At 36.9% G+C, this 12,640-nt stretch overlaps 1 protein-coding gene and 1 long non-coding RNA gene across 6 annotated transcripts in view; both read left to right on the top strand.

Annotated features, from left to right (window-relative positions):
* LOC586844 (short transient receptor potential channel 3) overlaps window positions 1-6,781 on the top strand; it is a 30,058-nt gene extending 23,277 nt beyond the window's left edge. For 4 of the 5 annotated variants that reach the window (XM_011668381.2, XM_011668375.2, XM_030977682.1 and 1 more), the window contains exons 14-18: window positions 669-731; window positions 1,555-1,676; window positions 2,713-2,845; window positions 3,429-3,706; window positions 6,536-6,781. In XM_011668381.2, coding sequence (XP_011666683.2) covers window positions 669-731; window positions 1,555-1,676; window positions 2,713-2,845; window positions 3,429-3,706; window positions 6,536-6,590 — 651 coding nt within the window. In that variant the 3' untranslated portion in view covers window positions 6,591-6,781. Of the gene's footprint in view, window positions 1-668; window positions 732-1,554; window positions 1,677-2,712; window positions 2,846-3,428; window positions 3,707-5,950 lie in introns of all 5 variants that reach the window. The other variant, XM_786607.5, reaches the window with a different exon arrangement.
* Window positions 6,782-8,586: 1,805 nt separating this feature from the next.
* Window positions 8,587-9,689, top strand: LOC115920913. The gene is made up of 2 exons (XR_004062611.1): window positions 8,587-8,897; window positions 9,365-9,689. It is a non-coding gene; the product is annotated as an uncharacterized LOC115920913 (long non-coding RNA).
* The last annotated feature ends 2,951 nt before the right edge of the window (window positions 9,690-12,640 follow it).

Here is a 12,640-nt window from a genome sequence, read left to right as displayed (position 1 = left end):
TATTCCTAGTGGTTTCGCACCATCGGACTGAAAGTCCGTAGGCGTTACCGAGTGATAGTGTTTTCCCGCTATAGGGCGGAAATTAGCGCTTTTCTGCTTCCTTTGTCGCACTGGCGCCAGGAGGTTCAGATAAATCACCACGTGTGTTTACGACTTGTTACAATAGAAAAGAATTACATTCTCGTTGAAATAATTTTCAGGCAATTTTATCAGCAAATTATCATACCTAACAAATAAAAGGATGACTGAATCAATTAATCAATTTGGAATTATTAAAATGTTATGGAGATAACATTGTCAGGAATGTATGTTTGAATTATGTAATGTAGAATTTACCAGGATTTTTACCAATGCTGTATTTGTTGCGGTCGGCATTGTTCACAGAATGATGTCAAATCTCGTGATGGAATATTCGAAGAAAATAAAAACTTGTGCTGGCTGATTATAGATTTACATGTAAAAATTAGATTTGGGTCTGTGACTATACCCTTCATAAGCGTCACATCGTTATAGCAGATCTCCTTATTACGAGTTTTCACTGTATAGGCCTAATGAAACTGTCGACACACACATATTGAAAATGATTAGTCCTATCGCATTCCTTTTCCTATATGTTGCAGTGTTTTTCTCCCCTTTGCCTTCACCCTTTTATTTCCTTGCTGTTTCAGAAATTGAATGATATGCAGAAAAGGAAAAGAACTTACAAGCGAGTGGATTTGTCCAATTATCAGGTGAGAAATTTCGTCTTAAAAAGTTTCGATAGATCGCTGCTAACCATGTATTTCACACATTACATTTCAGCACTGAATACAACTTGTAATTTCATGGAGAGGTAGTTGTGACACGCGCACGCATATGCATTCAAAGTTCTATTCATGGAGCTCCGAATAGTTCCCTCCTACATACAATCTCTATGGGAGGGAGGTATTTTCAGCGCTCCATGAATTGGAACTTTAGTTCGCGTGTGTCACAACTATCTCTCTTAATGCGCTATGGTGAAAACTAACGGCCGCCCTCTAATGTCATAATCGCATGACGAAACATCGAACAAGTTATTAGAGGGCGGCATCAACACAACACAATTAAAAATAAACTTTGGTTCTGGTTAAAAAAAGAAAATCAATTCTCACAGATTCTAACGAAACTTACACTGAATGTTCAAGATTACAAATAAATGTCATGTGCCAAACAACTTTGGAAGAAAATGTAAACTGGCTGAGTAATGAGCATAGAAAGATAAGGAAATCAAGTAGTACTATAGCTCCGACACCATTTGTGTTGTCCCATATACATCTTTCTGTTTAGTGTGCTTGTTACTTTACCAAGACTGAGCCAAATTTGTTATGAATTTGATGACTCCAGAACCTTGCAGTACACACCAATACTTACATGCTACATGATCAACTTTTTCTGATGCATTCCACACCTTTTCTTTCACAATGTAATCGCATGACCAGAACTCAAGTTTATCTTTAACAACTAAATTTACCTTTTCTGTGTTAAGACAAACCAACTTCGAAGCATATTTTGTAACAATTTTGTTTTCTTGGACAGCGCATTATGCGGAGGCTCGTTGAACGTTTCGTTGCCGAGCGGACTGCCCAGGAAGCTAATGCACAGGGAGGTATCACCGTGGCCGATATCAGGAACCTACGAAACGACGTCGTGGGATTGAGGTACGAGGACGTGGACGATCACGAACAATCTTTCCATCTCTTATCTCGTATTTTACCCCTTGAGCTCAATATGACAAAATGGTGTATAATACGCCATACGTAATTATATTTGCTTAAAAATTGTCTAAATTTTTGTGGAAAATAGATATTTCGAGAACGAAATATCTAACGCGTCCGAGCGTTGACTATATAATTTCAACTCAACAAAACAATGACCTTAAAGCTTATCTGCCATAGTTTATAGGAGGGATTAGACAGCCCTGCAAGGTCACTGGACAGGTGGTTATCTCATCAACTCAGCTCTCAGTTAACATAAGAAAAAGTGGATCATGGGGGACCAATGGTCACCGATTAGGCATTGTTTGTTATATAGAGGGCGCAAGTAGCTACAAGTAGTGCAGTGGGCCTTTAAGTATCCACTTTTGCTATGACCATGATAACACGGCTCTCGTTTCCTACATTAATCCTTGACATAATAATATCTGTCGTGGTACCCGATCATCTCGCATTTAATGGCCCTAATCACGGTAAAGCTGATCTTCAGATGTGGTAATTATGGAATTGGAATTCGAGAGGGGAAAAGGATTGTCTAAAATGCAGTGCTTCTTCCGTCTGGACTAGCAGATTGTAAACAAAGCTTTTTTGAACCACATAAATCAAAATCGTACCCGGCATAAGTCTTTTATTTATAGTCTTGAAGATTCGCTGAAAGTTTTGTTTGATTTTGGGAGGTTTTATTATGTGGCATGCATTACCAGAAATCAGGAACCCAAGTTTTCTTAAAGTGCGACTGCACTACTTGTAGCTACTTGCGCCCTCTATATAGCAAACAATGCCCAAGCGGTGCCCGTTGGTCCCCCATGATCCCCTTGTTAAAATTTTAATTGAGAGCTAATTTGATGAGATCGCCACCTGTCCGTGACCACGCAGGGAGGTCTTATCCCTCCTGGTCAAACTAGTGCAGATAGGCTTTAAAGATGAGTGGTCTCTGTTTCATGTTCTCCTTCATTTACCTGGTTCGTTATATGTCCTTTAGATATGAAACATTTAAGCAGTTGTGTCAGATGAATGAAGAACTGGACAGGTCGAAGCAACAGAGTTCAGCGATCAGCGGGCAGTCAAATCAGGCCAGTGTGGTGTTCACACGAACAGACAAGATAAAGGACGAGGTATGTTCACACAAAGTACAGACAAGATTAAGAAACAGGTTGTTCACATCAATATAAACGAATGAGGAAGAGTTATGTGAATATGAATAGTTAGGGAACATGTATATCCAGAAGAAAAGACAATATTGATTAAGGAAGATGGATAGACTAGCTAGGTAAGAGGTTCGTTCACATGGACAGACACGATTAAGGAAGATTCATGTTCGCACGTAAAGACAAGATTAAGGAGGATGTCTGATTACACGAACACACGAATTAAAGGCATTGTTTAACAATGTTTCCAGTTTAACAAATCTGAGATGCATGGTCCTACGTGTTAACAGTGTCTGTGATATGGTGTAATATTGAAGCCCTTACACAAAAAAAATGCGCTTCAAAATGATCTTGAAGTGCTTCAAAAAAGTAAAAAATCTTATAGAGTGACCGGTTTTACCATACATTTGATTTACAAATTATGTAATACGGAAAGTTATTAATGTGCTCAACATTTTTTGTTGCAAATGAAGTATACACGTACCAATTAAAACATAGAACATAGATCATAGTAAATTGAGAAAATCCGTTTCTCGATTTGTTCTAACAGGTTCACGAATACAGCTCGGGTCTGGCTGAGGTCCAATCCGAACTCTCGCAGAAGCTCAAGATCCTCCCCGCGCTCGAGGAGCTCATGCGGGAACTGGCCGAGATGCACAAGGCGAGCGGCGTGCCCGAGCAGTGGGGCAAGCGGGTCCAGGACATGGTGGGTTACTACGAGGAGGTGAAGGACATCGTGGCCGCGAGCAAGGATCGACAGGTCAGGACGAGCTCCTTCAACCTGCGACCCGGAGTCAACGTGACCTCGGAAGATGAGGACGGGCAAAAGTAAGCGAAAACGCATCAAAGAAACAACCAAAAACAATAATCAGAAACATCAACAACAACGACAACATGAACCATCACCACCACCACCACCACCATGACAACGACAACTACCACAAGAAACTCTATCCCCCAAAACCAACAACAACACCAACAAGATAAGAACAAAATAATAGAGTTCAAACAAAATGAAATAAAGCAACTAAAATGCGTCTTATGATAGAAAAAATGCTGGTGAATGATTAAAGACCGTCAATACTACTGGGCCAGAAGGGATTAGACCACACAGCGAGGTCACTGACAGGTGGCTTTCTCATTAACTCAGCTCTCAACTAACATAAGAAATAGAGGATCATGGGGGACCAACAGGCACCGATTGGGGAAGTTTTCTATATAGAGGGAGCAAGTAGCTACAAGTAGGACAGTTGAAGTTGAGTTCTGGTCATGCGATTGCATTGTGAAAGAAACGGTGTGGAACCGACCAGAAACGATTGATCGTCTAGCATATAAGAATTTGTGTGTATTGCAAGGTTCTGAAATCATCAAAATGATAAGAAATTTGGCCAAGTCTTGGTAAAGTTACAAACACTGTACACAGAAAGATGTATATGGGACTACACGAACACGTGGCGTAAAAAGCCGGCCCCCGATTTTTACGATGTTACATGCATATTTAGAATATGAAGGCATTTGAAGAGCCATGCTTTTCAGGGAACATGTCTTATCTGATGTTCTTCCACACTTGCATAATAAGAATGAGCAACGCTCACAAATTATTTTTCACCTCTTCCCAGAACTCAACCTTCTCTTCGAAGTCGGGCAGCAAATTCTCCTTGATAGGTTTATGCACAATATCCTCATGCATATTTGGCTTTGTTGGAAATATTAGCCTCTCAACAGTGTGACAGGGATTGAGATAGCCATCAAAGTCAAAATATCGAACAAAGAAACAAACAATTTGTTAATGTTATTTAATGATATATTAAATCTGTCTCGCAGAAAAGGCTGAATTGTAAAAACAAACTTACAAATGAAAATAACAAATGCATATAACATTATGTAACAATATTTTACCAACATTATAACAAGGAATAAAAGAATAACGCGTGATTTGGCATGGAAAATGTGAATCAAATGAACAAAGAAACGAATGAAGAAACAAAGATGATTCTCTTACAGGTTATTATGAATAGATAATCGAAATGTTTACATTTCTGGTACAAACAAACAAGCAACACTTACTATACAAACAAACCATCAACATATAGGTTATTACGAATAGATGAGCGTCGAGCAAAAATTTAACTTTTTGGGACACAGTGCGCCAGCTCATCTATTTCCATACAAAGCGCTAAAATATTGTACAATTGAAGCCAGAACATATGTTTCATATTTCCCTTGTACATTCTACTATGTCCTCTCAAGGGGATATATGGATATCATATATCACAACTAACCCGAACTAATACCACGCTAGTTAGCTTCAGGTGATTTTGCACTTTCTGTTCGCACGTGTTTCTGATTTATATGCAATTCCTTGTCTTGCTTCTTTAATATATTTTTGGCTCGAGTTTCGTACACTAATATTCTTTTGTTTCAGTTCTAATACCGTTTCGGCTTGAATTTCCCTTTTTGTTATCTAGTTTTCCTTCCTATATTGTGTTTGTAATTCTTGTCCTGGACTTGGCAGATACATGTAACTCCTTTTAACCTGAACTAGATAAAATGTCGGAAATTTATTTTTGGATGACCACATGTAGGAACCGGCATAGATTGTGAAACACCTTTTCCACAAAATAAGTCTATTTTCGACACTTTTGTGAGAGGGACGCTCTGGAGGTTTCCTTAAATTCTGCCTAGGTACTAGAAAACAATTTAGTCCTAGGATTGAATGGAAAACCGAAACAAACAAACAGCTCTCTTATCGCCGTTTCAACTTTTCTGAGAAAGCAAAATTGCAGGGAAACTACATAATACTATTTCGAAGGGCGTATGTACATGTGGGGTGAGAGGTAGAAGAGAGAAGGGGGGGGGGGGGACTGCAGTCATGTAAATGGGAGCTGGTCAGGGGCAGCTGGGGTGCGGTCACCCAATGGTGGTAAATTACATGCGAGTCCAGCAGATCAACATTGTGTGGCTAAAAACCTGCTTGTGTGCTACTTACTGACTAATAATTCAAACTCGCATGGATGTTAACTCCAAATGAATGTGCACTAACCTTATTCCACTCTTTCTTTATCTTTTCAGCACTTGGTTGTAAATTGTCACTCGCTTGTATCTCTAACCTGGCTACGTTTGCATGAGCTGGTTTGCAGTTGACAACACTGTCCCTTTCGCACCGGCTTCAAATCTTGTGCATGCCTTCCATGTTTAATTTAAATCTTTCCGATTCGTTTCTTTTTGATGTTGCTAAGCATGGCCACTTTGTAAAATGCTTACTTTGTACATTGTATATTGTACATGTAACTTGCTATCTGTCATGGGGCTTTTGATATTGCATTTTCATGTCGTCCTCTTCAACTATCAAATGCACTGTAAGAAAAGTCCAGATTTTAATCTCATCAGTTTGTGAAGTTTTCAGGTTTGCTTTAATTTCAGAAATGCACTTGATAACAAAGGCGATATATTATGTGTGCACAGAATGCATTACGTAACGTATCAATAATCAATCAATCAATAAAGCTGCATGTCAAATTTAGTCACCATCTGATAAGCATCTGAATACTAAACTGATATCATATCTTAGAACTGAAGCATATGAACTTATGATACCGTAGTTAATACCTTATTTCTTGTATGTCATGGTGTGGTTTACTTATGCTTATTTTATAGGTCGAAAGTCTCGTCTTCAGGCAGTAATTACTCCAAGGTAAATTTTCGATTCTAACCGAATTCTTCAAGTGTACCAATAACCTGAAAGAAAGAAAGAAAATGTATAGCTAGAATGTATGAAATCAACCTTATAAAATCCTTAAAGTACATTGTTGAAGGTTGATGAAAAAAAAAATTGAAATTTGTGTATGAAATGTTACTTATTATATTCCTTCTACTGTACTGACCCTCTAACGGGCAAAATATCCTGAGAAAATTCTCAAACCACAACGATATTTAAGGTTTTCCTTGAAGGCGTCACTGTGCAACACCCTCTTAGAGTGATTAAAAGTAAATTCTCCCAACCATTTTTCAATTTTCCCGACCGTTTTTCCATGAAACTAAGACATAAAACAGGCTCTTAAAAATCTGTCAACACTTAAATATCTGGAATGGTACATAGAGCCAATTCATTGCTTTGTGACGATTTACATTCACCAAAAATGTAATTAAATTGTAATATAGTTGGGAGAATTAACAAAGTGATCAGATAAATTTTCCCCAGTTTTTATCATTAATAATGGTCCGTTTGCACTCAAACTTTCAGATTATCTTTAATTGTACATCTAACATTGAAATCACTACCTTAACACCATGTTCTCTTATCTGAACAATGTTACTTACATGTAGTCCCTTTTACATCCATTATAATAGGTAATATTTCTTTGCAGAAGTAATATTCGAGGCTTATATAATTTGAATACATCGTAGCCACATGGAACCCCCTTTACTGTACATCACGGGCAAAACATAATTTGGTGACTAATTTAACTAATGCTTACCAACAACATTAATCCTAACCATACAACTTGCTTTAAACCTAATTGCAATCTTAAAGGGAACCTCAACCTTCATACTTAGTTACTTTTATTGTAAAGTTTAAGATATTTGAAACATATCAGTGAAAATTTGAACAAAATCGGGCAAGGAATAAGGAAGTTAGAGCTTTTTGAAATGACTAGTCACTAGAGGGCGGTATTCAATTTGATGACATCATCTGTGGACAACTCTCCATGCCTTTTGTACATAAAATGTCATGTTTTTCCTTCTTTCTTGTGATTGAGATAATTTACTCCCCTGAAAGCAAGATTTAGAATGCAAAATGATATTCTACTTCACATGTTATGAAGTCGGATCAAGAACACAAATAAATACGAAGAAAACGAAAAAATTGTGAAATTGTATGTACAAAAGGCATGGAAAGTTGTCCACAGATGATGTCATCAAATTGAATACCGCCCTCTAGTGACTAGTCATTTCAAAATGCTCTAACTTCCTTATTCCTTGCCCGATTTTGTTCAAATTTTTACTGATATTTTTCAAATATCTTAAACTTTACAATAAAAGTAACTTAGTATGAAGGTTTAGGTTCCCTTTAACCCTACGCATATCTGTGACGAAATAAATGACGGAGCAATAAATGCTGTTGAAGTATTTTATATATATACTGAAGCTCATGTTTGTAAATATTATAATGACCATAGTGTATGCTAAAGTATTGATGTTTACGCTGCAAGTTTTTAATGGATATTTTGTAGGGATGGCAAAATCAACTGTTAAATATTGATTTTGTAGTGTATGAAACTTTTCATACTTCACTGTGTTCCTATCACACCGCCAAAGATATTACGTCATATTTATTTTTAGATTAGGCAGAAGGGGTTTTCCCTTTTGCAGCGTCGGGAACTATAAAGGAAGGATGTTGATGCATGAAGCACGAGGTATGAAATATTGTACAGAGTAACAAATGTTTCGGTCGTTGAATGATGGGTATGGATACATTCAGGCAGGAGCGAAGGTGTTTCCTACAAAGCGGAAGAGAGAGAGAGAGAGAGAGAAGAAAAGAGAGAGAGAGAGAGAGAGAGAGAAGGAGAGAGAGAGAGAGAGAATAAACAAAGGGGAGGAGGATGGATCAGATTGGAGGATTTAAAAAAATCTTTCCCTCCCTCCCTCTCTCCCTCCCACCCCTCCTATCTTCTTTCCGCACCCCCTCTCTCTCTCTCTCTCTCTCTCTCTCTCTCTCTCTCTCTCTCTCTCTCTCTCTCTATCTCCCTCTATGTCCCTCTCTGTCTCACTTTCCTTCTCTCGCTAACTATAGTTCAAGATGAATCGTGAACTCCGGTTCCCATATCTGTCTATTATTATGTTTCGAAAGTGGGTATGCGGTTTTGAACTTTAAACACAATTTAATCCATGAGAAATGTTCATAACATACACTTTTGTTTCGTTTTCAGATAGAGTTGACTTCGAACCAATGTCAACGAATATGTAGAGTCTTTGTAGTTATAATGCGCTCGCAAAGACTTTCGAAAAATCAGCCTTAGTTAACCCATTGCTTACTGGAGCCTGGTGGTCCCTGTGTTAAAGATGAAGTTGAGTTCTGGTCATGCGATTTCATTGTGAAAGAAACGGTGTGGAATCGATCAGAGAAGGTTGATCATCTAGCATATAAGAATTTGTGTGTATTGCAAGGTTCTGGAATCATCAAAATGATAAGAAATTGGCCAAGTCTTGGTAAAGTTACAAACACTGTACACAGAAAGAGGTATATGGGACTACACGAACACGTGGCGTAAAAAACCTACCCCCCGAGTTTTACGATGTACATGACATATTTAGAATATGAAGGCATTTGAAGAGCCATGCTTTTCAGGGAACATTGTCTTATCTGATGTTCTTCCACACTTGCATAATAAGAATGATAACGCTCACAAATTATTTTTTCACCTCTTCCCAGAACTCAACTTTCTCTTTAAGTCTATGGGAATTAGATAATTCAGTAGTCAACAGGTTAATTTCAATAGCTAGCTTATCTAGCACCTCTTGAAATGTGCAAACATGACAATGATGTTTGATGTAATCTGAACATGATTTATGGGATGTATGATAGGGTATTGATATAGCCTGCGAGTTGGTTACTCGAAAGTCTTTGCGATTATGTTTCATGAAAAACTGCGTAGAAATATATTTAATAAAGTTTATTTATCACTCTGATCAGCCGATTTCCTTTTCAGTTTTAGATGAAGCATCTATATAAGATCAGTATATCCATGGATAAGGCTTTGTCTTCATAGATTTAAGTGTTAATGAAAAATAAATAAATGCTCAACTTGTAGGCCAAAGTGTGAAAGTCTTTTTTTTTAATCGTTATTGTATTTATTAGTTTCTGACACAATGTCGGACATTTTTCCCAATGCTTGTGGACATAGTTACATCATTCATTCATTCATCAATCTATATATCAATCAATTAATGAGTTAATCACTCAATCAAACCATCTACCAATCAATTAATCAATCAGTCTATCAATAAGTCAGTCAATCTATGTATCTATCGATTAATCAATAAATCAACCACTGATATAATCATTTCATCAATCAATAGATGAATAATCAATAAATCTATTATGTGATTACAATTAAAAAAATCACTACTCGAAAATTTCTGTTCGGAGGATTCCTTTGGTATAAAACGGAATAAAAAACTACCAAAAACTTATCAGTCAATCAATCAAAATACAATAGTATCAATTTTTTTTTATTTAAAGGTAATACAAAGTTTTGGTATGGAGTCATGAATTTGGTTCAAATTAACATATTGGAAGCATATGCTCTCCTACAACATTCAGTGATCGTTGTCGCGGTTGAAATCGAGTTTAAAGTTATGAAATTGTAAATAATAAACTCTTTATGTTGTATAGCTCCCTCTCAAGGCCAAGATATTGCTTAAGCTATAAAACAATGTTCTTGACTAAAATTGACCCATTCGTTATTCCCGTTTGGAAATTACATATTACAACTACATATTCTGAGATTTTCATGGTCGCAGCTACCATTGTACGGCCGTAGGCGCTATTTGAAATTTATCAAAATTTACCGGGAGCCGTAGGCGCTATTTGAAATTTATCAAAATTTACCGGGAGCACCGGAAAATTTTTATATTCAATTTTTCTCGAAAGCAGAAGTGTTTTAGGGGCTACTATCTCATGCTTATAACATATCCACAGGGGCATCCAAATATATCAAAATTGTAAAGAATCACTATCCACCCAATTTTCAAAAATTTCCAAAACTTTGTATTACCTTTAAAATAACTGCTAAAAAAATTATTTTGGTATTACTAAATAGTGAATAATCAGTCAATCAATCAATCAATTTGTAAGTTAGTCAATATACAATATTATCATTAAATTTAGATAATCCTTCCTCGAATTTCCCTGCCCGAAGGATTCAGTTGGTTTAAAACTAAATAGAAAAAATAATCAACCAACAAATCAATCAATCAACCAATTTATCATTCATTTATCATTCATTCAATAATGATAACAGTCAAGTTTGTATACTACTTTATGATGATTACGATGGTGATGAAACGCCATGGCTAAAAACATTACTGTCTAAATGAAAGGCATATCAGAACTAAAATATTAAAAAATTGTACCGTTGTTGCCCGCAAAAATACCCCAAATATACTCATCTTACAGTATAATGTCACCGAAACAGAAATATGAAGGGCACTAACTCTGTCAAGTTTTTAATCGCTCAGTATTGTGCAATGTTTACGGCAGCAGTTTTGTTTTCAAAGGCAGTTCCCTAATGCCATCCTGTTCCTTTAACGTTTCTGTTACCCTTTCTGTTGATCCATGGCGGTTTTATTGATTTATTTATTATTTATTCTGGCACTTTCAAGAAATATAACAATAAAACGATTTAAACATGTATTTCGTTTTACAACAATCTAGACCAACTATACCCCCAAACGCCTCCCTCCCACTAAGTATTAACAGCTTTTTGAATCCCCTTCGTGATCCTACCCGCCGGAGAGTCATAAACCAATGGCAACAGACGTAAGTCATGAAACAGAAAACAAATCGAAACTTTGAATATATTTGTAGCTTCTCGCTGTCTTTTATTGATCATATTCATGTTCAATAATAAAATGTAGCTTATATCAAATCTGGTAAAATAATCAATAATTCAGATTCTCTAATTCCAATAATTATATTCCTCGGAGACATCAATCTGACGATATACGTCAATGATGTTATTGTTGGCATTTCTTACCATCTTGAATTATATGTTGGCTTGGTATTTATCATCTTACATCCCCATGTCGTGGTTTGTACATTAATTTCCTTCACATATTTCTAAAAACAAACCATGTCAGATCTAATGCTGCATCAACTTCTCTTTTGGCAGTAAACCATCTCAATTCGAGTAACAATTCAAGACAATATTCGCACACCAAATGATAGGTAGTACGAAAAATGTATAACGCTGCACCAATTCTCTTTCATAAAATGTGATAATCGTTGGGTAACAACAAGTCAACAACTACAACAACAACAACAACAACAAGAACAAGGGACAGCACATTTTACACAACATACACTGTATTGGAACACACACGTTCTTGACTTTCTCATACAATAGTAAATATAATTTAGAATTCTCCTTCGATGACTTGTAAAAAAAATTGATATAGACAGTACTATAATGCATGATTTGGATAATACAATAAGCATACCGATATATACATATAAATGCTGATAATATGTCAACATATTTTAGCTTAGATGTAGATATAATGTATTGGCAGTACATTTCCATCTCATATAGCAAGACAGAGCGTAAAATATGTACATGGGATTTCCAAGAGACAACGAGAGAGAGAGAGAGAGAGAGAGAGAGAGAGAGAGAGAGAGAGAGAACAAGAGGGAATAAGGAAACGAGAACAGGTTACATAATAAGAGATCGAGAGAGCGGGGGAGGGGTAACCTAAGACATAGGGAGAGAGGGAGAAAGAGAGAGAGAGAGAGAGAGAGAGAGAGGACAAGAGGGAATAAGGAAACGAGAACAGGTTACATAATAAGAGATCGAGAAAGCGGGGGAGGGGTAACCTAAGAGAAAGGGAGAGAGGGAGAGAGAGAGAGAGAGAGAGAGAGAGAGAGAGAGAGAGAGAACAAGAGGGAATAAGGAAACGAGAACAGGTTTACATAATAAGAGATCGAGAAAGCGGGGGAGGGGTAACCTAAGAAAAAGGGAGAGAGAGAGAGAGAGATAGAGG

The sequence above is a fragment of the Strongylocentrotus purpuratus genome, unplaced genomic scaffold (assembly GCF_000002235.5).
Source record: "Strongylocentrotus purpuratus isolate Spur 01 unplaced genomic scaffold, Spur_5.0 spur5_scaffold_1, whole genome shotgun sequence".
NCBI lineage: Eukaryota > Metazoa > Echinodermata > Echinoidea > Camarodonta > Strongylocentrotidae > Strongylocentrotus > Strongylocentrotus purpuratus.
Note: the sequence above shows the minus strand (reverse complement) of the source record. Positions and strands in the feature narration are given on the sequence as shown.